Source organism: Anolis carolinensis, chromosome 4 (genome assembly GCF_035594765.1).
Source record: "Anolis carolinensis isolate JA03-04 chromosome 4, rAnoCar3.1.pri, whole genome shotgun sequence".
Taxonomy (NCBI): Eukaryota; Metazoa; Chordata; class Lepidosauria; order Squamata; family Dactyloidae; genus Anolis; species Anolis carolinensis.
Genome location: NC_085844.1, coordinates 132,010,218 through 132,037,692, shown reverse-complemented (window position 1 = coordinate 132,037,692; position 27,475 = coordinate 132,010,218). Strand labels below are relative to the sequence as shown.

At 40.3% G+C, this 27,475-nt stretch overlaps 2 protein-coding genes across 2 annotated transcripts in view; one reads left to right on the top strand and one right to left on the bottom strand.

Moving 5' to 3' along the window:
* Positions 1-5,632, bottom strand: part of uck2 (uridine-cytidine kinase 2) — a 32,906-nt gene extending 27,274 nt beyond the window's left edge. Inside the window, exon 1 of the mRNA XM_062979453.1 lies at positions 5,409-5,632. Within this exon, the coding sequence (XP_062835523.1) occupies positions 5,409-5,522 (114 nt within the window). The 5' untranslated portion in view covers positions 5,523-5,632. The remainder of the gene's footprint in view (positions 1-5,408) is intronic.
* A 6,761-nt stretch (positions 5,633-12,393) lies between these two features.
* On the top strand, positions 12,394-27,383 carry tmco1 (transmembrane and coiled-coil domains 1). The gene is made up of 7 exons (XM_062979455.1): positions 12,394-12,547; positions 14,254-14,331; positions 17,130-17,189; positions 17,620-17,666; positions 20,628-20,695; positions 23,669-23,813; positions 26,932-27,383. The coding sequence occupies exons 1-7, from the start codon at positions 12,478-12,480 to the stop codon at positions 27,028-27,030; spliced, it is 567 nt and encodes a 188-aa protein (XP_062835525.1). The 5' UTR covers positions 12,394-12,477; the 3' UTR covers positions 27,031-27,383.
* The last annotated feature ends 92 nt before the right edge of the window (positions 27,384-27,475 follow it).

Below are 27,475 nucleotides of genomic sequence, written 5' to 3'. Positions count from 1 at the left end.
ACCCAGCCACTTCCACACAGATGAACAAAATCTCAGATTATCGGCTTTGAATTTGGATATATGGCAATGCGGACTCAGATATTCCAGTTCAATGCAGATATTGTAGGTTATTCTGCCTTGATATTCTGGGTTATATGGCTGTGTGGAAGGGCCCTAACAGGGCTATATCACAGAATGTCAAGGCAGAAAACCCCACATTATATGAGTGTGGACTCAGATAACCCAGTTCAAAGCAGATATTGTGGGATTTTCTGCCTTGATATTCTGATATTCTTGATAGTCTCAGAATAGCAACTCAAGTTTTCACCTGCAACCCAGGTCAAATCACCCATCCTGTCCTGTCCCACACCTTAGGCTTTGCCTGTTGGCTTTTTGGAAGCTTCCACTATGTCAGTGATTGCTGCTATTGCAATGCAGATTGGAAGAAAGGTAGGTAATGATCGTGTGAATCATCCAAATTTGGTTGAGATAGTGCTTGCAGTTCTGGATGGACTCTTTTAAGTTTTGCTTCTCATATACTTGGCATGAGGATTTGGTTAAGCAGTTAAAATTCATGAGTAAACCTGGTTGTTGTTGGTTTTTTTTTACCTGAAAAAATTCAGAGGTGGATTGAACCCCTAAACTGCCCCCTTGGCTACGAGCTTGGATCAAACCCAGAACACAAATGCTACCCGTAAAAGAATAATAAGGAACCCTGAAATCTTCAACAGCCTTGAGGTCAAATGTTCTGTGCCAAAATTATTTCATGAATCACCCTGAAGTCTAGAAACAATGCAGCAACAAACCTATATTAAAACATCACCAGAAAAAAACCTGCACAATCATGAGCTTCTCGCTCTTTACAAGAAATGGCAGGCAGAGACTAGACTGGTCATACCAAAGAGGTGGAAAGACTTTATAGCACAGAAACATCTAGGTCACATTGTGCATAAACCCAAAAGTGAGCCAAAAGCAGCTGTTTCGATATTCGAGGCCAAGGAATCAAAAGACACAAGCAGATGGATGTGCAGACTATACAACGAACAATAAGAAAGGCTGGGAAAATATTGCAAATATCAGCTAAAGTTCCAGTTTTCTTGCCAGCATGGCCCATGTTGGGTGGGACTGCTGGGAACTGTTATCCAATATACATGAAAGGTAGAAGTTACCATGGCAGTTGCTACATTAAATGGTTAAATAGATGGAAAGGAAAATGGAAAACAACAACAGTTATCCTGTGGTCAGGTTTTTCAGAAGCTCAGGAAATGGTAGCAACTGTGTAGCTGAGCTACACGTCAAACTCTAGCAGAAACCTTTACAAAGCTTTATCATGGAAGTCGGCACAAGACCAAGCTTAGAACTCCAGCTTGCTATTTTACTACAATCGTAAAAAAATCTCTGTAGAAGGAAAAAGAAAATGCAGCACAGAGGAGCTGGGAAGGAGGCACCTGCTTTGCAAAAGGTATGCATGGGACTCTGAGCTTTTCAAGCAATCTTTCCAATCTGGACAGAAGTCTGACCAATCCAGATGCTCAAAACCCCAAGAAGATACTGACCTTCATTGGGGCAAGGCACACAACACAGTGAAGACATAGAGAAACTCTTTTTTCTTTTACTCCACATAGAGGGATCCCAGTCCAAGTTTATGGTCCAATACGAATCCATCATTAATGCAGGTTTATTTGACAATACAAACTGCAAGAACACCCCCCGCATTCCAATATGAACTGGAGTTGCAGGAAGGGGTCTAAAGCCAGAGTCCGGACCAGGACAGCAAGCCTACATGGCCATTCACTTCTCACTGGTAATGTCCAACATTTGGTGTTCTCTGTGCTATGGACTCCAGCTCCCAGAATTCCTGTCCACTGGACAAGCTGTCTATGGCTTTTGGGAATTGGAATCCCAAACACCTTGAGGACCAAAGGTTGGAGGTGTGCCAATGTTCCCTTCTCTAAACCATCAGAGCAAAGACTAGTTAGAGGAAGCTATCTGCTCCCAAATACAGATGCCTCTAAAAACATGTAGGATGGGGGTCTTTAAAAAACAGAAGTGAGGACACCCAAGTGCATCACAATCCTTAAGGAGGCGCTATTATTTATCGTGTCAGAGGCGAACCGAGGGTACAGTTGTAATGTATTTAAAAATATAAACAAAATTAAAAACTTGGCATTCTACTAAATGTCCTTTGACCAGTAGCTGGCCACTTGGAGTGTCTCTGTTGTTGCTATAAGAAGATCTTCCATTGTGCATGTGGCAGGGCTCGGACTGCATTGTAATAGGTGGTCTGTGGTTTGCTCTTCTTCATACTGGCATGTTGTGGACTCCACTTTGTGGCCCCACTTTGTGGCATCTCGTGGTCTCAGGAGGCATTGACTGCAGCCCAAAAAGGGCCTGGTCTACCCCACTTATGGCCCAGTAGCCACTATAGCAAATCCTCCACTACTTTTTTATTTTATTGGGGAGGGGGGGCACATGTGATGGGACTCAAAGCTGCGTGCAGTAGATTGCCTTAGCACACATGTGTCAAACTCAAGGCCCAGGGGATGAATCCAGCCTGCCATTTCATTTTATGTGTCCCTCCAGATGCTGGGATACAATTCATGTATTCCTCATCATTGGATGTCATGACTAGAGTAGACTGGACTTCTAATACAGCAGTGGTTCTCAACCCTTGAGTCATGGCAGAAACCTAAAATAAGGTCTGTGAGACATGTGGTGAAAATTGGTGCTGGGGCTCAGAGCCACTGTTGGTGGAGAGTGAGAGAGAGAAGGAGAGGGAAAGAAGGAAGAAAGGAGATGCCAGAGCATTGCCCTCACCAGCACTTTCTTGGCCTTGAGTCAAGACTCATCCAGCGGCATGCGCGAGGGAGCGAGAGAGAGGAGAATCCCCCAAAGTAGTAGTAGTAATAATAATAATGTGGCGATTGGCACATTGGGTGCGTGCCAAAAGATCTCAGCCGGCATTTGGAAACAATAGACATTGACAAAATTACAATCTGCCAACTGCAAAAGGCCACCCTACTGGGATCTGTGCGCATCATCCGAAAATACATCACACAGTCCTAGACACTTGGGAAGTGTTCGACTTGTGATTTTGTGATACGAAATCCAGCATATCTATCTTGTTTGCTGTGTCATAATAATAATAATAATAATAATAATAATAATAATAATAATAATAATAAGCTCCCATTTTCACAAATCAATTGTAATGGGAAAGCAGCCCTTTGTAAGACCCTGTTTAGTCCCCCAAAGTAGCTATTGTTATTATTTAATATACAAAGAGATGAGTACACAGCAAACAAGATCACTATGCTGGCTTTTGTATTGGATCACACATCAGACACTTCCCAAGTTTCTAGGACTATGTGATATATTGTTGAATCGTGTGCAGATCTGAGAAGGGTGGCCTTATTATTATTATTATTAGCTCCCATTGCCACACATCAGTTGTAATGGGAAAGCAGCCCTTTGTAAGACCTTGTTTAGTCCCTCAAAGTTATTATTATTATTATTATTAGCTCCCATTGCCACACATTTGTTGTAATGAGAAAGCAGCCCTTTGTAAGACCCTGTTTAATCCCTCAAAGTTGTTGTTGTTGTTGTTGTTATTATTATTATCTCCCATTGCCACATATTAGTTGTAATGAGAAAGCAGCCCTTTGTAAGACCCTGTTTAGTCCCCCAAAGTAGTAATATTTTTTTTTTTCCGTGTCAGGAGCAACTTGAGTCGCTTCTGGAGTGAGAGAATTGGCTGTCTGCAAGGACATTACCCAGGGGATGCCCGGATGTTTTGATGTTTTTACCATCCTTGTGGGAGGCTTCTCTCATGTCCCTGCATGGAGCTGAAGCTGATAGAGGGCGCTCATCCACGCTCTCCCTGGGTGGGATTTGAACCTGGCAGCCTTCAGGTCAGCAACCCAACCTTCAAGTCACAAGGCTTTATTCCACTACACCACTGGAGGCTCCACCAGTAGTAGTAGTAGTAATAATAATAATAATAATAATAATAATAATAAGGCCACCCTACTGGGATCTGCGCACATTATCCAAAAATCACACAGTTCTAGACACTTGGGAAGTGTTCGATTTGTGATACGAAATCCAGCATATCTATCTTGTTTGCTGTGTCATAAAATACTAATAATAATAATAATAATAATAATAATAATAATAATAATAATGCTGTTAGGGACAGTTTCTTGGGTCTCACACTCCACTTTTTGAATTTTTTCAACCTCAACTCCCTCCCCCCCTTTTTTTAACGAGCATTAGCAAAATCCAGATAATAGTAAGTAAGTAAGAAAGTAAGTAAGTACAGTAGAGTCTCACTTATCCAAGCTAAACGGGCCAGCAGAAGCTTGGATAAGCGAATATCTTGGATAATAAGGAAGGACTAAGGAAAAGCCTATTAAACATCAAATTAGGTTATGATTTTACAAATTAAGCACCAAAACAACATGTTATACAACAAATTTGACAGAAAAAGTAGTTCAATACACAGTAATGTTATGTTGTAATTACTGTATTTACGAATTTAGCACCAAAATATCACGATATATTGAAAACATTGACTACAAAAATGGCTTGGATAATCCAGAGGCTTGGATAAGCGAGGCTTGGATAAGTGAGACTCTACTGTAAGTAAAAGTTTATTTGTATACCGCCCTCTCTCCCAAAAGGGCCTCAGGGCGGTTTCCAATACAAAATCAGCATAAAACATTGTACAATAAAACACCGAAAACACTATAAAACGCTATAAAAATACAAAAAAAACCCCACATAACAATTGACTAAGACAATAATAACACAGCCTAATAAAAAAACCCACATTTTTTTTCTTGGTGTCTTTGTTATTAGGCCTGTTCCTGGGGTTATATGGGGTGCTGATTCAGAAAATTGCATTGGGTAGACCACATCAGCTCTAGATGATTGAATATGGCCTTCTGTGGGCGCGCAGATGGTGACTACTGGGCGGCATATGTTCTGTATCAGAAACTAGAGCTGATGTGGTCTATCCAGTGCAGTTTTCTGAATCAGCACCCCAGGGATGCAAACTAAATCGGAAGTTGAGCAAAAACTGATTGGTAATCCTTTTAGTACTAATGTTGGAGAGTGGTCCCTGGTCAAAACAAGGTTGGGAGTCACTGTGATGCAGGAACATCTGGAAGGCAGGAGGGCACAGCTGGGGCCGGGGAGGGAGAGGCGGGCAGCTTAGGAGAGTCTCTCTCCAGGTCTGGCTCGGACCAAGAGGGCTGCGGGTGCGGGAGCGGGGCGTCGGGGAGAAAAGCTCTGCGCACGTGGCGGGCCTGGGCTGGGAGGCCGGCTCTGGCCCACGTGGAGGGCATGGCCCAAGAAGGGCGAGCGCTCTCTATCCGGGAGGGGGGCCCTGAGCAAGTGCGGCTGGGGATCAGAGTGGAGGGGCTCACCTTGCCGCTGGCTGTGCCGCCGCTGACGCCGATGAGGAAAGGCTCGCCGCTCTGGCCCTGGCTCCCGTCGCCCTGGCCCTGGCTTTGCAGCCGCTGCTCGCTGTCGCCCGCCATGTGCCTGTGCCCGGGATCTCTACTCAGAAAGGGTTGGCCCGCCTGGCTGCCCGGCTCCCGGCCAAGGGCCGCCCCTTCTCCGCCTCCCGCCCGAGCCAAGTGTTGGAGAGGGCGGGGATCTCCGACCCTCCTCCTCCTCCTCGAACCCCCCCCCCCCTTCCAACCTGGACTACCTTATAGTAAACATCACGAATCATATTGCAAAGCATTCTGCTTGCAATCACACTATGACAGTGCTTAGGCCCCTGCCTGTGAATGCCCATCCCCAACTGACCATTACAGTGAACTCAGCACCTTACCCCAGCCCTTCTTGCATGGCAACCTGGACTACCTTATAGTAAACATCACGAATCATATTGCAAGCCATTCTGCTTGCAATCACACTTAGGCCCCTGCCTGTGAATGCCCATCCCAAACTGACCATTGTAGTGAACTCAGCACCTTACACAAGCCCATGCCCAGCCCTCGCCAATTTCTGATCTTGCCCACCTTATCCCTGGTTCTGGTTACTGATGTTTGTTTTGATTCATTCTAATGCTTGTTTTTTTTATATTCTGCTGTTTTCAATTGTTCTATCAGATTATTATATGTCTATTGTGTTTTTAAATGTGTTTTTAGTTCGTCAACTTATATAAATTTTAGTGCTTTGCCCCAATTTTCATTACACCCACTGCCCTTGGCTATTGGTATCAGTTCCGAGTATGTTTTTATTATACAGTAGAGTCTCACTTATCCAAGCTAAACGGGCCGGCAGAAGCTTGGATAAGTGAATATCTTGGATAATAAGGAGGGATTAAGGAAAAGCCTATTAAACATCAAATTAGGTTATGATGTTACAAATTAAGCACCAAAACATCATGTTATACAACAAATTTGACAGAAAAAGTAGTTCAGTACGCAGTAATGTTATGTTGTAATTACTGTATTTACGAATTTAGCACCAAAATATCACAATATATTGAAAACATTTACTACAAAAATGGCTTGGATTATCCAGAGGCTTGGATAAGCGAGGCTTGGATTAGTGAGACTCTACTGTATTTTACATGCTTTATGATTTTATATGTTTATATGACAGTGCATTAAAGCACTGAACTGCTGAACTCGCGGGCCAAAAAGTGCCAGGTTCGAATCCCGAGAGCGGCATGAGCGGCTGCTCTTAGCTCCAGCTTTTGCCAACCTAGCAGTTCGAAAACATGCAAATGTGAGTAGATCAATAGGTGCGGCTCCGGCGGGAAGGTAACGGCGCTCCATGCAGTCATGCCGTCCACATGACCTTGGAGGTGTCTACGGACAACGCCGGCTCTTCGGCTTAGAATTGGAGATGAGCACCAACCCCCAGAGTCAGACATGACTGGACTTAACGTCACGGGAAACCTTTACCTTTACTACCTTATGCCCAGCCCTCTCCAATTTCTAATCTTGCCCATCATATCCCTGCTTCTGGTGATTGATGTTTGCTTTGATTCCTTTTAATGCTTGGTTTTTTATATTCTGCTGCTTTGAATGGTTTCATCAGATTATTATATGTCTATTATGTTTTTAAAGGGGCCCCGGTGGTGAAGTGTGTTAAAGCACTGAGCTGCTGAACTTGCAGGCCGAAAAGTCACAGGTTCAAATCCCGGGAGCGGAGTGAGCACCCGCTGTTAGCTCCAGCTTCTGCCAACCTAGTAGTTGGAAAATATGCAAATGTGAGTAGATCAATAGGTACCGCTCAGGCGGGAAGGTAACGGCGCTCCATGCAGTCATACCAGCCACATGACCTTGGAGGTGTCTACTGACAACGCCGGCTCTTTGGCTTAGAAATGGAGATGAGCACCAACCCCCAGAGTCAGACCTGACTGAACTTTACATCAGGGGAAACCTTTACCTTTACCTTATGTTTTTTAATGTGTTTTTAGTTCAGGGTTATGTGTTTTCCGGGCTGTCTGGCCATGTTCCAGAAGTATTATCTCCTGACGTTTCACCCACAACTATACCTCACAACCTCCGAGAATGCCTGCCATAGATGTGGGCGAAATGTCAGAAGAGAATACTTCTGGAACATGGCCATACAGCCTGGAAAACACACAACAACCCTGTGATCCCGGCCATTATAGCCTTCAACCACACATTGTTTTTAGTCAACTTGTATAAATTTCATTGCTTTGCCCCAATTTTGAATACACCCACTGCCACTGGCTGTTGGTATCAGTTCCAAGTATGTTTTTTATTGTATTTTAGGTGCTTTATGATTTTATATGTTTTAAATGTATCTATGTTGTTTTGTTGTTGTTTATTCATTCAGTCGCTTCCGACTCTTTGTGAGCTCATGGACCGGACCATGCCAGAGTTCCCTGTCAGCCGTGGCCACCCCCAGCTCCTTCAATGTCAAACCAGTCCCTTCAAGGATACCATCCATCCATCTTGCCCTTGGTCAGCCTCTCTTCCTTTTCCCTTCCATTTTCCCCAGCATCATTATTTTCTCCAAGCTTTCCTGTCTTCTCATGATGTGGCCAAAGTCCTTCATCTTTGCCTCTAATATCTTTCCCTCCAGTGAGCAGTCAGGCATTATTTCCTGGAGGATGAACTGGTTGGATCTTCTTGTGGTCCAAGGCACTCTCAGGATTTTCCTCCAACACCACAGTTCAAAAGCATCTATCTTCCTTAGCTCAGCCTTCCTTATGGTCCAGCTCTCACATCCATAGGTTACTACAAGGAATACCATTGCTTTCACTATGCGGACCTTTGTTGTCAATATGATGTCTCTACTTATCACTATTTTATCGAGATTATCTATTGTATTTTATTGTGTAATACTGGGCTTGGTCCTGCTTGTAAGCTGCCCCGATGGTGGTAGGCTATAAAAATAAAGTTATATTATTATTATTATAACATGATTTTTGTTCCAGGGTTATACATGTCTTTCCTAATTGGTTCTATCACAAAAACGTGAGGAAAGTGTATTAGGGCCCTCCTAACAACAAGAACAACAATAATAACTTTATTCTTATAACCCTTCCCCATCTCCAAAAGAGGATTTGGGGCGGCTTACATGGGGACCAAGGCCAGTAATACAGCAATACAATTAATCAACATAAAAAACATTGCAATTACAACGAATTAACACATAAAATATATATCATAAAAACATAACTTGACAACAACCAATAACCGATAGCCGAGCGGAAACAAAGGGGGGGAAACAAAGGATTCCCCCAGGCAGGAAGCAGCCAGGCTTTGAAGCTGCCAGGCCATTCAATGCTAGTCAAGCTGGCCAGTTGCAGCATTCACATTTCCTCAGGCAGACAAGAGTTCTTTCTCCCACCCTGGACATTCCACAGATATAAAAACCCCACTTGCCTAGTTTCCAGCAGACCTCACAACCTCTGAGGATGCCTGCTATAGATGTGGGTGAAATGTCAGGAGAGAATGCTACTGGAACATGGCCATACATCCCGGAAAGCTCACAGCAACCCTGTATTAGGGTCCTTCCACACAGCCATATAATTCAGAATATCAAGGCAGAAAATCTCACAATATCTGCTTTGCACATATATTCCAGTTCAAAGCAGAAAATGTAAGATTTTCTTCAGCTGTGTGGAAGGGGCCCTAGACTGCAAAAACTTTGTTTCAGGTAAACATCCTGAAGCACATGTTACTCTAGTTTTTCAACAAATGCCCCTATCGAGTCTCAAGCAATTCATAGTTAGTGGTAGCCACAAAAACAAAGTACCTGGAGTGCGACTTTCAAAAAAAGTACTGCACAAGGAGACAGGAAATAACACTTTCAAACCAGGAAGATTTTTTTTTCAAATGTTGTTACATGGTGTTATGACAGCTTTACAATTGGTCATCCGTAAGTGTTTTCCAGCTGCTGGAAGGAGTTTTATTTTAATCACAAGAAGGTTGCAGTTAAACATTAAAAAAAAAAAAACCAGATTATGGCAACCAGACTGATTGATAACTGGCAAATAGAGGGAGAAAACGTGGAGGCAGTGACAGACTTTGTATTTCTAGGCGCGAAGATCACTGCAGATGCAAACTGTAGCCAGGAAATCAGAAGGCGTTTACTTATTGGAGGGAGAGCAATGGCCAACCTCGATAAAATAGTGAAGAGCAGAGATATCACACTGGCAATGAAGGTCCGCATAGTTAAAGCAATGGTATTCCCCATAGTAACCTATGGATGCGAGAGCTGGATCATTAGGAAGGCTGAGCGAAGGAAGATAGACACATTTGAACTGTGTTGTTGGAGGAAAATTCTGAGAGTGCCTTGGACCACAAGAAGATCCAACTAGTTCATACTCCAGGATGTAATGCCCAGCTACTTACTGGAGGGAGGATATTAGAGGCAAAAATGAAGTACTTTGGTCACATAATGAGAAGGCAGGAAAGCTTGGAGAAGACAATGATGCTGGGGGAAAAGGAAGGAAAAAGGAAGAAGGGCCGGCCAAGGGCAAGATGGAGGGATGGTATCCTTGAAGTGACTGGCTTGACCTTGAAGGAACTGGGGGTGGCTACGGCTGACAGGGAGATCTGGCATGGGCTGGTCCATGAGGTCACGAAGAGTCGGAAGTGACTGAACGAATAAACAACAAGAACGACAGAATATAGGCCCCAAGTTATGAACAAAATAGGTTCTGTAGGTTTGTCCTTGAATTTGTATGCAAGTTGGAACAAGTACATTTTTAAAGTGTCACTCCAGCCACACACACACATTTATTAGCTTAGTTACCTGATGATGCCTGGGTTAGTTAATTTGTAATGCTATTTATTTTTAAAAGTCAGTCTTTGCTTTTCTTTCTTATGAATGCTCCCATTAGAAAATGCATAAGGATGTAGGTGAACTACAGTTCCCAAAAGTGTAAGTCATTCACCCCCAAACACCGCCTGTTTTGAAAGTTGGCCATGTGAGGTCTGTGTGCCAATTTTGGTCCAGATCCGCCATTGGCTGGGTTCAATGCTCTCTGGATGCAGGTGAACTAAAACTCCCCAAAATCAAGGTCAATTCCCCCTTCAGTAGTTTCTGTTAGTCGTGGGGGTTTGTATGTCAAGTTTGGTCCAGGTCCATCATTGGTAGGAGCTACACTAGTCTCTGGAAGTGGGAGTAAATAGAAAATTGGCCACAAATGTCATCACCCACATACATACATACTGTACATACATTATATATGAGCTTTGGATAGCACAGGAAGAGTTGACATCCCTGTGGTGTTTGTTTTGCTGCCTGTAACCCTGTTCAGAAGATTTCACTTCACTTTCTGTTCCTGTGATAATTGGATTTTGAAAAAAATGGTGGAAACAAGGAGTGGTGATAAAGCTACATTTGAGACCCCTTTCCCATATGATAACTCTTCCATGAGTGAATTTCCCTTCCAAAGCATAGATTTCTCTCATTTCCTGTTGTCTCACCCCTGTTTTTAATTATGAGTCATTTGTAAGTCAGATGTTTGTAACTCGGGGATGGCCTGTAATGTATAATCACAAAGGTGAGGGTCAAGTAATCAAATACTGTAAACAAATAAACCAAAAAAACCTGTGTGGGGCTTTAAAAATCAAAGCTAGAACCCTGAAATGAGCCCAGTAATACATTCGCAACTGGTGAAAAGTGGAGCATGCCCATCAAAACGTCTGCCAATGGGCTTAGCCTTAGCAGGTACTTCAACGCAATCTTGAAGGGCATTTTCATATATGTAGCATATTACAGTACCTAATCTTGGAATACTAAAATAATCCAGTTCAAAGCAGATATTGTGGATTATCTGCCTTGATATTCTGGGTTATATGGCTGTGTGGAAGGCAGGCCTGTAGCCGGGGAGGGGGGGGGGGTAGGGGTTCAACCCCCCCCCCCCCCCGAAATTTTTCAGGTTTAAAAAAACCTAGTTTACCAAATCCCCATGCTAAGTCTATGAGACACAAAAAATTAAGAGTTCCTCCAGAACTGCAAGCACTATCTCAAGCAAATATCGACAGCCGTGTAGCCGGGGGGGGGGGGGGGGGGGAGTGTTAGGGGTTTACCCCCCCCCTCGAAATTTTCAACACCCTAACCCCCCCCCGGAAAATTTTTCTGGCTACAGCCCTGGTGGAAGCTCAAGTGTATATGAGTAATTTTGATTTCGGAAAATAATCCCAAGCAATAGATGAATCTACTCTGCCTCACGTAATGTACATATTATTATCTTCAATATTTATTTATTTTATGTTTATCCTGCCTTTCACGCCTGACCCAAGGCGGTGAACAATTATATCAAGTGATAGAATGGAATTTAAAACAAGGTGAATATATATACAGTAGAGTCTCACTTATCCAACATTCGCTTATCCAACGTTCTGGATTATCTAACACATTTTTGTAGTCAATGTTTTCAATAAATCATGATATTTTGGTGCTAAATTCGTAAATACAGTAATTACTACATAGCATTACTGCGTATTGAACTACTTTTTATGTCAAATTTGTTGTATAACATGTTTTGGTGCTTAATTTGTAAAATCATAACCCAATTTGATGTTTAATAGGCTTTTCCTTAATGCCTCCTTATTATCCAACATATTCGCTTATCCAACATTCTGCCGGCCCGTTAATGTTGCATAAGTGAGACTCTACTGTACACACTTTTTAATAATTTTTATATATAATTTTTTAAAACGCAAAACTACAAAAATTACAAAAATAGATATACATATAAATACAAAAAAATACAAACAAAATGTTTGTATCATGGATGCAAAAGCTGTAATTCCATTAAAATTATATGGAAAAACTAAACATCCGCCCACCCCACACTAACCCAATGTACAGCACATCTCCAGCAAATGTCTTCAGAAAGTATTTCACTGCAGCGAGGGAGGGAGGGAGAGAATGAAAGCGGAACTCGGGCGCTGAGACGCGTGTGCCATTGAGCCGGCTGTCCCCCAGCTTCCGGTCGGGGCCTAACTTCCGGGGAGGCGCTGCATTCGGTCGGGTCCCAAAATGAGCACCATGTTCGCCGACACGGTCCTCATTGTTTTCATCTCGGTGTGCACGGCGTTGCTGGCTGAGGGTGAGTGCGAGGGGAGAGGGGTCCAACGAGCCAAACTTGAAGGACAGCCGGTTGTGCCTCGCTCAGGGGGCAAAGGATGTGTCAGCGCAGTTCGACACTTTTTCAACTGCCATAGTTTAGTGCTATACAAACCTAGGGTTTAGAGTTGATTAGCATATCTACTCGACTCTGCCCAAATAGGCTGCCTACCTATTTTCTCCCTTCTCCAGCTCTGAGAGGGCCTCCCTCACAATGTCTCTTTGTGTTGCTGTGAGTTTTCCGGGCTCTATGGCCATGTTCTAGAAGCATTCTCTCCTGACGTTTCGCCCACATCTATGGCAAGCATCCTCAGAGGTTGTGAGGACCGTTGGAAACTAGACAAGTGGGGTTTATATATCTGTGGAATGTCCAGGGTGGGAGAAAGAACTCTTGTCTGCTGTGAATGTTGCAAATTAGCCACCTTGATTAGCATTGAATGGCCTGGCAGCTCCAAAGCCTGTCTGAATCCTTTGTTGGGAAGCGTTAGCTGGCCCCCATTGTTTCTTGTTTGGAATTGCCCCCTTTGTTTTGGGTTGCTCTTTTATTTAATCAGGGCCAGCTAACATCTCCCAACAATGGATCCCCCAGGCAGGAAGCACCCAGACTTTGAAGCTGAAAGGTTTCCAACAGACCTCACAACCTCTGAGGATGCCTGCCATAGATGTGGGCAAAATGTCAGGAGAGAATGCTTCTGGAACATGGCCATACAGCCCAAAAGACGCTGCAACCCAGTGATTCCAGACATGAAAGACTTCGACAACACATTTTTGTTTGTTTACATCCTCTCCCCATTTTCTTCATACACCTTTGCTCCCCCTCTTTTCTTATTTTTCTTTTTCCCTTGCTTTCCGTCATACAGCTTCCCCTCCTTTCTTTCCTTTCCCTTGCTTTCTTCCTCTTCTTTTCTTTTTTCTCCTTCCACCTTTCCCCTCTCTTTCTTTCCTTCCCGCCTCATATCTTTTTTCATTCCTTTCCTTTTCCTCCCTCGTTTACCCCTTTCCCTTCCTTATTTCTAAATTCCTTTTAACTTCTTTTCTTTTTTCTTCTCTCCTTCTTTCATTTCCTCTTCCCCTCATACACACATGACCTTTATTATTATTATTAGTAGTAGTAGTAATTAGCTGTGTTTATTCCCTGCCTTTCTCCCTGTGGGGACTTATCTATCTTATCTATCTGACCTTAACAGATTAGAGAGCTGGGTCAAAACTAACAAAATGAATTTCTACAAGGACAAATGTAAGATACTATGCTTGGGTAGAAAAAAACAAAATGCAAAGATACAGAATGGGTGATGCCTGGCTCGACAGCGGTTCATGTGAAAAATATCTTGGGAGTCTTTGGGGACAACAAGTTGAACATGAACCAACAGTGTGATGCAGCATCAGTGGTTCTCAACCTGATGGCTGGATAGCCATCTGTCTGGGATACTTTGATTGTACTTTTGCTGCATGTCAGAGGGTTGGGCTAGATGACCCATGTGGTTTCTTCCAACTCTATTATTCTATGATTCTAGGTAGGTAGATAGATAGATAGATAAGACACCAACACTTTTTATTAGAGAAAGCTAAATAGCCATGGCAGCTGAAGTGGCATAAAACGACATTCATTCTGCAGTATGCAATCACCCAATGCTGGGGCAGGTTGCTCATTTGGGATCTGTCCTTGATTATATACCCTGCTTGTTTCAGGTATAACGTGGGTGTTGGTTTATAGAACAGACAAGTATAAGAGGTTGAAAGCAGAAGTGGAAAAGCAGAGCAAAAAGTGTAAGTATTACACCAAAATGCAACAACGCTGTAGACCTGGTCTTCTCCAAAGGATGCTCAGATTCTTGACAATAGCTATAATATTTTCTATAAGGGATAAGATCATCAGTGCCTTCCAGACCTCATGGCTATGCATTAGATTGAAACAAACACCAGTTGCTGGTGAACATGGAGTGGGGGGATCTCTATGTTCATATCATGCTTGTGGAGTTTCCATAGCAATAAGTATTTGGTTAGTTGCTGTCCTAAGAGAATGCTGGCCTTGATTTGATCTGAAATGCTTGAACAAAGGAAGGCATTTCTGATGGGAAAGCAGTTGGCCAAAATACTAGAATAGTGTGAATATGATGAATTACTATATCTTGATTTTAACATTTTTCATTTACGTGGTGATAGCTGTTACTACTTCAATGAAAAGAAAGGGTTGCTTATTTCTGAAAAAAATGTGAAATTCCAGAGTGACTTAAAACAACCTGATAGGCTATCAGGTGGTTTTTATGCGTGCATTTATTTTAATGTTTTGGAAAGCATAAACATCTAGCCTTGTATTTGAGAAGCACTGGAAAAACTACCAAGGGACAAGTGAAGAGTTCATGTTAGGATCTTTAAAGCAAGTAGCCCAGCATCCTCCTTACATCTTTAAATACATTAAATATGTAAAACAAAATATAAACAACGTGAAATACAGCAACATTGTATTTAAAATACTGTCAAACACACTTATAAATTCATTTTGCTAGAAACTCCCTTGTCTGTTTTTAATCAGATGTAAGAATTTTCTAATTGAATGTTAGGACAAACTTCCTGACAGTAAAGGCTGTTTGACTGTGGAATATGCTGCCTTGGAAAGTAATGCCGTCTGTTTTTAAGCAGGCTGGATGGCCATCTGTCAGGAGTATTCTTGCATAGCAGGGGGTTGGATTGGCTGGCGCTCTTGGTCTCTTCCAACTCTGTGATTCTGTGTTTGAGAAAATTCAGTTCAGATGTTAGCCAACTTATTTCTTAAGCTGAACATGCTCAAAGGATTGTACTTCAAGGCCACAACTTAATACTACTTTTTCTTATAACAGTACAGTGTTTTTTCTGCTCTCTTGAATATATTTTAACAACAGGGAGAGTTTTAATCAGCAAATTGTGCTGTATACATGTATTTTGAAGGCAAAAAATAGATCCAGCTGGCTTTTTCATCTTGTCAGGAAATCTGTACTGAAAAATGTGGCTAATGCCTATTTGTCTGGCTTCTCTGAGGCTCTTGTCAGTACAAAATCTCTCTATAAGATATTGTCTAGGAAGTTAAAGGAACCTTCTATGATCCATGAAATTTTAAAAATTAGATTTTGTAAAATTCCCTTGGTATCATAATGAAGGACAAGGTGTATTTTAAGTAAATAAGAAAGGAAATTGCATTCAGTAAAGGTCAAAATATTTGACTGGTAAACAAGAATTAGCCAGTTCAGCTTAATACATAAACATAAGTAATATCCTGATTCAACTTTGTTTTTATGTCTGTGTCCTTCACTGTCACCTTGCAGTTTCACATTATGATCGAGTCAAAATTTTGTATGCATTGGAAACCTTTATGTTTCCAATGCACACAGCCAGACCACCCTGGTTTCATAATTATAGATAGTTTATCAAAAAGCCATTGATTGTCATGGGACCTGTCAATTATCAGGAAGTTGAAAAAAATATTTTTCAAGCTTATTTTTCCTACTATAGCTTACAATATGCATTCTGCCATCAAAATCAATACTTACTAGTTGTTTTTGGTCCAGCTAATTCACTGCATTGACTCAGTGTTATGCTGCAGACTGCAGAATATCAAGATGTAAATCACTGCAAGCTGCAAGCTGACACTCTGGATATGTTGAGACCAGTCTATAGTACTTGCTGAAGTATATTCTGGAACATCATATCTACTTGACTGGCATTCTCCCCTGATAACTTTGAAGATGTTCTTAAGCTTCTCTGGACAGCAAGCAACAAATAAAGCTCTAATATTTCTTGGTTTTAGGTAGAGTTTGAAAATAAGCATTAATGCTCTGTTTCAGATAGCCTTTAGACATCCCGCATATCAGTATGTGGCAAAAGAATTGACACACTCTGCCAAAGGCAGCACTTGATTCTTAATTAAAAAAAACTTAGGATGAGAAAAATGCCTGTATGAAAATAACCCACTGTGGATTTTTGCCATTTATTTGTGTGGCAAGGAGAAGGACAGTGTTATTTGTTTAGTTACAGTTCTGCACAAAAAGCATTTTGCCACTTAAAAGTCTTGACAGTCTATCATGTGGCATACAATTGTATGGACCAGAGAAGCCTGTCCTATCCTTTTTATCCCAAGAAACCTTTGCAATAATGTTCAGATCTCAGGGAACCCTACATAGTTATTATATCTGCAGCTCAAAAAACATTGATTTTCTTTTTAAAAATCATAATCTCTTGCAAAATTTCTGGTGACTTTGTTGAACTCTAGTTTTTCAGGGAACTCTGCCTGAGAAATCCTGGACTACAGTCTGTTGACAGATACCTTTCTATGACTGTGGACAGAAAAGCAGAAACAAAATATGAGTAGGAAGCCAAGCAATGTTGGCTACATTTAACATGATACAGTATGGCTTGATCCTTCTTGATACTTATCTAAAAACAGTGTTTTTTCCCCAATATTTTAAACTTATTTTAGTTTTCACTAATTTGCCCTGTTTTTAATGTAAATTTTTTTTCAAGTCTTAAGAGAAAGAAAGAGGCAGGGTGCTTTCATTTTGAAAATAACTCACTATATTCTCTAATCTCTGCAGTGGAAAAAAAGAAAGAAACAATAACAGAATCAGCTGGCCGGCAGCAGAAAAAGAAAATAGGTAATGCTGGGATCTGAAATGTGTGGGTGTATTTTTCTGAGAAGTCATGATTTTTCATAAATAGGAAGTATTCATTTCGGGTATATTGAAAAATCATGTTCCCGTTCTAAAGGTTAGTGGGCAAATTCAGCTATTTAACCTGGCCTTCTAAAATTTAAAAACATTTTAAATAATTTTTAAAAAAAATACAAAATGCTATTGTGCACTGAGTGTTTGAAGAGGAGGAGACTGTTGTCTTCTCTGATCATGTAACCTATAGTTAGTAATCTTGCATTAAATCTAGTGCCTCAGCCTTCCTTTCTGTTAGGAAGTAGTTAAAGTCTCCTTTTCCTGCTACAGAGTTTCTTCTTAAAGTTTGTTTTTTGTTGCATTGTTGGAAATGAGTCCTTTACTTTGTAACCATAGTAAGCATTTTCTCACTCTTTTGCAGAGAGACAGGAAGAGAAACTGAAAAATAACAACCGGGATCTTTCAATGGTAAGGAAACTGTACTGAATAGATCTATATATATATAAATCAAAGCATGTATACATGTTTATTTGTTTGTATTACAAAGGCTCCTGAATGGTTTGATCAATCTGGACCAAACTTGACACACATACCATTCATTATCCAATTTAATATAATTGAGGGTTTGAACTATAAAAAAAACCCCACCCCTTTTGGGCCCAGAGCAGAGGGAAAGAAAAGGGACAAAGTGAATTTGCTGTGTCAAGGTGAAGTGACTCTCTGTGATGTCACTGAGAAAGAAAAAAAGTGAAGTGGATTGGGTGCTGTTATGTAACATGTGCATGAAGGGAGGAAGGGAGGGAGAAAAGAAAGAGGAAAGGAAGGGAGAAGGGATGGAAATAATGAAGAAAGAAAAAGGAAGGGAAGGGAAGGAAGAAAAAGGAAATAGGAAAAGGTATGAATGGGAAGGAAAGAAAGAAAAAGGGAAGAAAGAAGGGATGAAAGAACAGAGAGAAAAAGAAGGGAAGGAAGAGAAAGAAAGAAAATGAAGTAGGTTTTGAGGGAAAGAAAGAGACACAGAGAGCCTGGGATATATTTTGCACAGGGCTCTGCATTCTGAGCACAAATTGGCATAGGGATCTTTTTTTTTTACCTTTGCTTATGAGACCTTCAATGTTGCTAGTGTTTAATTCCACGTGGGCGTATTCTTATGAATGCCTATGTAGGTTTTCTCCTTGTTGCTATTGTTATTTGCCTTCAAGTCAACTCCAATTTATGTCGCCTCTATTATGCAAGCTTTATTCGGCAGTAATTTTCCATCACCTTCCTCTGAATATAACCTACAGCACATAATATTTCATGGTAGCCTACCATCCAAGGATTACCCAGAAATGGGAGATACCTTGTTCCTTTCTGTGTCTTTGCTGCTGTTCTGCCTATTTCCATATCTCTCTCTATGGACTGTTGCCTGTCATTACTTAAGGACCAAGCTTCCATGCTACCACTGTAAGACATTTGCGATGTGAGTGAAGAGGGCCAGTCCCCCTATTTTGGGATAGAAGTTTGTTTGTTTGTTTGTTTTGCTTTCAGCGGTAGTCTTTTGAAATATCTTGCCCCGTTGGCAAAAGAAACACGAAAAATGAGTTAAATGGGCAATATGGGAGGGGGATTTGAGCCAGGAAATAGCAATTACCACAGTAATGGTTAGAGAGAGATATGGAATGAGGAGACAATGCTATATTTATGGGAGAGGGAAACCATAAGGTGCATGTTTCCTCTACACAGTCCCCTACTTGAAATAGTCTGGGTATTCTTAGCAGTATTCTGAATTCCAGGGTTGGTAAATGGGAAAATAACTGCTTCAAACTGCATCAGCCAAAGAACAAACACCCACAAAGGCATGCGAAAGAAAGCTCTGAATGAACGCTAGCGCTCTGTGGTTGTGTAATCACCACCCGGGCCTCAAACTGATTCCAGGATATCCTCTATAATCATCTGTATAATGAAAACACTTTCTGCAATATCAGTTTGAAAATGCATTAAATGGTCAGCATAGATGTATCCCTTTTTAAGCTTGTTGTTGGGAACAAAGGAGAGAGCATTTTCAGTAGCTTCTCCTAATCTTTGGACCCCCCCTTCCTAGCGAAACCAGGATGTCCCTGTCTCTGCTTGCCTTTCATTTCCAGATAAAAACATTTTTCTAATATTACACATTTGCAAACAGACTTTTGTAGGTGGTGTGATTGAAATTTTAAGGCCTACAATAAAGTTATATAATTTTAATGTTTTTAACAATATAAATAGTTTAAATGTTTTTAAATTTTATTTTTATACTTCAGTATTTGGGCATTGTTTTTAATTAGCATTGTTTTATATTTATTGTTAGTCATCTTGAGCAAGATAAAAATAAGGTAAATAATAAATAAATACAACCATACAACTTTCAACAACACCTCGTTGGACTAACCAATCAGCTGCTGCTATTCAAGTTATGGTTTTCTTTTTTGTGTGACATAATTTATTTTTTATTTATTTTTATCGATCACATCTACAAAGTGGAAAACCATTAATTCAGATTATAGCAATTAATTGGTTTAGTTGCTCCATCAGGTCTGCATTCTGTGTCCAGCTCCTTTATGCATTCATTTTGTAATATGTGCTTGTCTATACTTTTATAAGCAACAGTCATTCTCACACCTGAGTTAGTTACTTGCTGTTGCTCCTGACATGGAAAAAAACAAAACAAAAAAACCAGCATAGCTAGCTGGTGATGATGGATATTGTCACCCCTCACATCTGATGGTGGGACTGGAAAGAGTTCTGTAGATACTGTGGATAGCTAAAAAGAGAAATAAAATGGTTGCAGAACAAATCAAGCTTGAATTCTCCCCAGAACTCCAACTGAGATTGTTCTACTTCAGTCACATGAGAAGACATGACTCACTAGAAATGATAATACTTAGAAAGATAGAAGACTGCAGAAAAAGGTGGATCATATTACAATTTTATAAACTCAACTGAGGAAGTCTCAGCCCTATGTAAATATAGCCTGAATAGGAATCTTATTCATAAAGTTGTAATGAATTAAAGGTCTCTCACTTATGAGGGGCCATTAGTTGAAGTGGATTTTACAGTTGTTAGCAGTTACAACATATCTAGAGGGCAGTGTATTGGGGAAGGGTGCTCTGAGCTGTGCTTTTTATGGTGTCTTTTGTTAAAAATGTTTAAGGGACTTATTCCTTTCAGCTGGGACCTTCTGTTGGTCCTAGATGGTATGGTTCAAGAAGTGCATATATGTAGACTAGAGACTTGAACCTTACTGTCTAGGCCAAGATGGTTCAAGAAGTGCTCGTAAGTAGACTACAAAATCTAGCAACCATGTTGAAGACACAATTTCTTCCCCCCCCCCCCCCCCACGATTTTTGTCCCACATTGGGCTCCCCATTTCTCAAACTTTAATAAGGTCCTCATTTGTTCTTTCACTTGCAGGTTCGCATGAAGTCTATGTTTGCAATTGGTTTTTGTTTCACTGCTCTGATGGGAATGTTCAATTCTATGTAAGTTGGTACCTCTCCGTTTTTAAAGACAGTTGACTTCCTTCCTTCCTTCCTTCCTTCCTTCCTTCCTTCCTTCCTTCCTTCCTTCCTTCCTTCCTTCCTCCCTCCCTCCCTCCCTCCCTCCCTGCCTCCCTGCCTCCCTGCCTCCCTGCCTCCCTTCCTTTTTTCAAGTAATCACTATGCCTGAGAACTATATTTATCTTCAGTCTGTTGAAAGTTATTCTAATTCTAGTCTCTTGTGGAGGAGCAACTTGACAATCTACAACCATTGTCATTCCCTTTTCCATGAAAGGGACTTCTGTTACCTTCAGCTCTTTTACTGACATGTGTATGTTTCTTTATGAAAGTAATATTGAGATAAACATAAATTGCTGTGGATATTGCTTCTTGGTTGACAACATGAAATCTTACTGTGGACAGAATATTTCCAGCCAAAAGGAAGAGTTATGTTTAATTGGACCATCGCTGGAAAAAGATATATAACATGGGCATTGAATCAGTTATATGAGTCCTGAACCCTTTAACTCTCTCCTGGTGTTCTGTCTTTTAGCTTTGTAACTTAGACAGCTTGGGATGGCTGGGAATGATTACCAAATATAGTTGAGTCTCACTTATCCAACCTTGGCTTATCCAATGTTCTGTATTATCCAACGTAGTCTGCCTTTTAGTAGTCAATGTTTTTGTAGTCAATGTTTTCAATACATTGTGATGTTTTGGTGCTAAATTCGTAAATACAGTAATTACTATATAACATTACCATGAATTGAACTGCTTTTTCTGTCGATTTGTTGTAAAACATGTTCTTTTGGAGCTCAATTTATAAAATCATAACATAATTTGACATTTAATAGGCTTTTCCTTAATTCCTCCTTATTATCCATTATTTTCGCTTATCCAACATTCTGCCAGCCTGTTTATGTTGGATAAGTGAGACTCTACTGTAGCTTAGGGTGCTTCATGATTGTTAAGAATTATAGCTTGTATAGGATTTTCTTTTCATATATCACTATGCAAAAAAGTGCATTCCCTAGTAAATATGATTTAGTGGACTGTAGAACAGCCTAAGCACTTCTCTTAAACTCTGAAAGAGTGGAAACCTTAATTTTCAGTGTTGATTGGAAGTCTTTGTGATTCCCAGTTCTTGCAGCCTTGGTAGTCCTCATTGAATATACAGAGTGAACCAAAAGTCACAAACAGGTGTGATGTTTTGGTAACTTTTTGAAAATTACTTCTATATAGATTTTATAGATACATATTTCCCCCCATTTTATTATTACTGTTGTTGATTTTATTCATATTTTTATCCCACTTTTTCTCTCCAGGTGATGCTATGGTATTGTAAATTAAAAACAAAACAAGGAAGGGATTAAATATTGAACCCCATTTATGACTTTTGGCCAACCCTGTTTATTTGGTTGTATTAAATTACTTCTCCTACTCTGATAAGCTAATGTTGGGTTAGCAAGGTGGGGTCTGTTAGCCATGCTGGAGAAATGGGATTTCATAAGAACTCTCCATCATAATTTTCATTTTGGTGATTAGGTTATTAAGGTTGACTTGGATTTCCCACTGCTTCTTACGTGTTAACATTCCTGCCTTTAGTTTTCACCCAGTACAGTGACGAAGGCATGGGGCCCTACACTTTAACACTTCCTGCTTGTTTTTCTCTTTTTAGCTGTGTCCAAAAGAGGAGACAGGAACCACGTAGAATAATATAACACTGGGGGGCTATCAAAGGGAGACAAACATCCGTTTCTTGCCATGCTGCCAAACTATCTTCGTTGTTAGTAGGATTGGCACTTGTTGGAAGTAGATTGTTGAATTAATGTCGCTACAGGAAAAAACACTCATTTAAGAGTTTACTGCAACAGAAACACCTGCTAAAATTGAGCAATATGGGGGGAGTAAGGCTGTGTGGTATAAGAAATACATTTGGAATTTTCAAAGTAGCACAGACTTGAATTTAACTATTCGCATTTACATCCAAAGTAACCTTAATTTACTCATGCAGTTCTCATCTCACAGGAATTTTCTCACCCTTTGCTTTAGTAACTAAATGGACCTTGCTCTCTTTGCATCAAATCATAAATTGCTTTTGTTACTATCTTTATCTACATGTCTGTTTATTTCATCTGTGGATGGGGAGGATTTTGTACTCTGCTGAGATGTCTGTCCCTTAACTTACATATTTTACAAACTACTGCTCTGTTAGTATTTGCTGACTGATCAGTGGCTGTCTGTATTGGACCTGAGTATCTTATCTCAGAGTTTGCAATCCAGCCGGAGAAGTTGTCTATTGGGTAGTAGATATATGAAATATATATACACTTCAATTAACAAAGCCAATGACTTCTTATGCATTTCCTCTTTAACATAAACTTTGGTACATGGAAAGAATGGGGAAATGTTCCTACATCACTGGAAAAAAGAGATTTTTTGTTTCAGCAGTTTTTATTCAAAACAAACAATATGCACATGTGCAATGAAATCGTGCTTAAATAAATTGAAACATTTTGAACCTCTGAAAGTTAATTCAAAATATATCCAAAGCAGAGGTTCTCAACCTGTGGGTCCCCAGATGTTTTGTCCTTCAACTCCCAGAAATCCGAACAGCTGGTAAACTGGCTGGGATTTCTGGGAGTTGTAGGCCAAAACGCCTGAGAACCCACAGGTTAAGAACCACTGATCCAAAGGCATTTGTTTCTTTCAGAAGTATCCATTTTCCTTATTCATTCTCTTTTGGTGACCATACTTCTAAAGCTCTGCTTTTTTAACATGTTGGAGCGGGAGGGAGCTGATGAGGTAGGCTTATCAAGTCCCCTTTCTGTTTTGCTGCTCACATATGTTCCGTACTGGTTTGTGGAGGCTGCTGCTATTTGTCTTACTTCTTGTAGGCAGATGAAGTTTACTACAGATGAACCTGATACTAAAAGAACTGCACTGTTAATCAGGAGCATTATTTGTTTACCCCAGATTTGATGGCCGAGTAGTTGCCAAACTTCCCTTTGTACCACTTTCGTATATCCAGGGCTTGTCTCATCGTAATCTTCTGGGTGAAGATTACACAGATTGTTCCTTCATCTTTCTCTACATACTCTGTACCATGTCTATTCGACAGGTGAGTACTGCATTATTTTATTGTAACTGTGCCTTTTACTTCTGCAGTGTTTTCTAGTAAATGATTGCAACTTCCTGTGTGGGCAGCATAATCTTTGGTGCTTTGATAGTCTTTCAGTGGAGATTCAATAGAAAAATTTAAAATGAATAGAAGTGTTCCTAGCAAACCTACAGATAATTTGCAATATGTGTTCTAAAAAGACACATGAATGGTAGTCCACGTATCTGGAAGCAGGTTTTGCCCTCTCTGCTGTAGCAAAATAACCTCATTTTATACCCTAGACATGGCCCTTTCCCATGATTTTGTACTACTGCAGCTAGCGGGTTTTTTTCTCTCCCACAATGCAAAGGAGCAGACTTAAAAGAAACTCAGTTACTTTATCCTCGTTAAAGAAAGGAGGCGGCAAACAAGGTACTCTTAACTTACCTGCAAATGAGAAATAATGTAATTGTGAGGTTGGGTGTAGAATAGTACAAACTATATAATACGTCTTTCAAACAAACCTGGATTGGAGAAATCATGGGAACACACTGGAGGGACAATGAAATAACAGAACTGCTTTCCTTTTGTTTGTTTTATGTTGCCTGGGAAGGAAAACATAAGGAAGACATTTGACTGCTTCACACTTTGGGAGGCATGTTTAAGGTCATGGTTTTGGTAAGATTCACAAAGAGGTGTAGCACTTTACAGGGTTGATTTGGCCTTGATGTTGTGGAAATAGTTTGACCCTTGGCAAGGACATCTCTTCTGACCTGAGGTTGATGGTGCCTTAAAAATACCTCTGACAATGAGCAATTTCCTGTGTGCAGTTTCCATGTTCCTGTGGCACGTCAGTTGTGCCTTGGAGTTCTTCCTGCCTTCCTGTTGAGGGTGTGAAGTGCTGCGTAGACTAGTCTTCAAGGGCCTTTAAGTGTCTTGGAACATGAACCAAAGTCTGGGCTGAGTGAGAAGATTTATATCCTGCCTCTGTAAGAACTCCCCCCCTGATCATCATTTTTGGGTCATTCTTCTTCTGTTGAAGTGTCTTTCAAAACAGATGTGGACTTCCAGTCAGTCAGTCAGTCAGTATGCTTTATTACAGTCAACAAACTATAAGGCAATGTCATAGTTATATACATCTTAAAACACATGTAAAAAAGGTGTGCACACATTATAGTTGAAAATATAACTATGACATGATAGGATGGAACAAAGGATATAATTAAAAACATGAAGAGACATTGTAGTAATGGATTAATAAAACATGTTTAAAATTGAGTACAAAACAGATACAATTAAAAACACCATTGTATGGATTAAGTATAAATTAAAACTACAGATCCATATTATCAGTGTGCAAGATTTTGATATCTCTTCTGTTTCTGTGACTATGATTCCCATTTGGCCCCTGGTAAGTTTAACCATCAAAGATACTTGCATTCGTACAGATTAATATACTGGTTAGAACACAGGAAGACATGCTAGGGAAAATCCATAAAATATTAATGCAAAGGCTAATTTCAGCCTGAGTCTGATACAGTTAGATGTCTTATCCTGGCAGAGTCTAGATCTGACTTCCAGTCACTTTTGCTTTACTTTTTTGGGAACATTTAGCATGGCGTTTGTTAGTGGGCATAAGTATGGCTGAGACATTTCCCTCTCTGCATGATGACTTCTGACTTATCCACGGATCATATCAAAATCCAGAATTTCGGCCCTGTACTTGCCCTCAATGTATACATAGGGTTGGCTTATACACAAATAGATACAGTAGAAAGAACTTTACTCTTTGATTGAACAAAAGCACAGACATAATACACAGAATAAATTGTGCTTCATTAGATATGAGCTCAGAACATCACCAGTGCTCTTTTATCTTCACAACAACCCCATAGATAAGATTTAGATTAGGAGACAGTGATTTAGGAAAATAATGGGTGTCAGGAATACTAAAAGAGAAGATAGTTCACAATGGAAGGGAGTATCTTGAAAGTAAGACATTGAGGGCACAATTTTGGACAGTTCCATTGAAGAGAAAAAAATAGCGTGGGAGGAGGATTGATGCTATTTTGGCATTAACATGGATTGGGGTTAGTTTTTCAGCACACTAATGTAGACTACCTCTGCATAGATTATTAATGTGGAGGACGAGGTGGAGGTGTTAGCTTTAATGACTGCAATCAAACTTGTAGATCTCTATATCATTCCTGCCCCCCATCTCCCCCAGTTCTTCTTTTTGTGCCTTCTTTGGGAAACATGAAAACTAATATTGTATATCATTATTAATTCTAATTCTATTATATCTAACATTTTTAAATTGCATCCCTTTTCTGATGTCTTCCTTTACGCTATTCATCTGCCTAAAATTATGGAACGGAATGCTACATCCACACACATACATATCCTGATACTTTTGCATCAATGGACTAGTGTGGAGGAGGAGCACTACCAAATTGGGGATTATTGTCACTATTCTCAAGCCCTCTTTCCTGAGGATGAGACTTTTCCTTTCTGAGTTCTTTGAAATTTTTTTTAAAGTAAATTGTCACTGTTTAATTCTTGCTCCTTTTTGCAATCATTGCGCCCACTCCCCATAGATTGGGTATACTTTAGTTGAAATGCAGAAGACCTGGTTCTACCATTGCTACCACATGTGGCTTGGGAGCAGGGGCAACTGCAACTGAACCACTGTTAGGAAGCCTGCCTTCCAGTCTGGCTGCCTCTGGGAGAAGAACATTTATGATAGTATATGATGTATTGCATTTTTAACTGTTTGTATATGCAGCATTGTATTTTGCCATACTGTGCCGCTTTGAGTCCTCTTCGAGTGATAGAAAGCAGGATATAAATATAGTAAATAAAATAAATGATATTTCCAAGCGTATGTATATTTGGTTTGATATCATTAATCTCATCACTCATGAGCAGTTATTCAAGATTACTTAGAAGTATCAAATATATTTTCTCACAAACAGGATAGTTGAAAGGTTACAGTAAGATGCACTGAGTATTTTTTCTTTATGTGGAATGGCATCTCCTACCTGTTAAGTGAGAATCAAAGAGTAAGAATTATTTGAGGGTAATTGGAGTTTGTTTAGTTTCTTTGTCCCCTCATTCTTGTGTTTCTGCTTCTTACCAGAATATTCAGAAGCTGTTGGGTCTGGCTCCTTCTCGAGCAGCCACCAAGCAGGCAGGAGGATTCCTTGGCCCACCACCACAACCTGGGAAATTCTCCTGAATTGCATCTCACCAGTGGAAACATGAAAAATATTTTGACTCTGAAAGCAGCTCTGATTGTACAGAAGGCTTTCTAAACATACCTAGATGACTAAGGGGAACTGTGACATTTGTGTTTGGTAAAGGTGTTGGCGTCAAAGCACGTTGTCAATCAGATTTCTCAATTCTGTTTGGAGTATAGTAACAGTCCTTAAATAGGATGCTGTTCTGGCTCATTGAAAACTTCAACAAAGCTGTATAATTTCAAGAGTAAATGACTAAGGGAGCAATGATTATCCTTCATGCAACATTCTGTTAAAAGAATCTTATGCAAGAATTGTTGCCAAAGTGAAAATAAAAGTAATTGTGCTTTGACCTTCTGCTGCCTGTGAATGTATCGCTCTCTTTTCTGCTTTGAATGAAAACACCACCCAAATGTGTGGCAGTTGAGAAAAAAGTAAACTCCA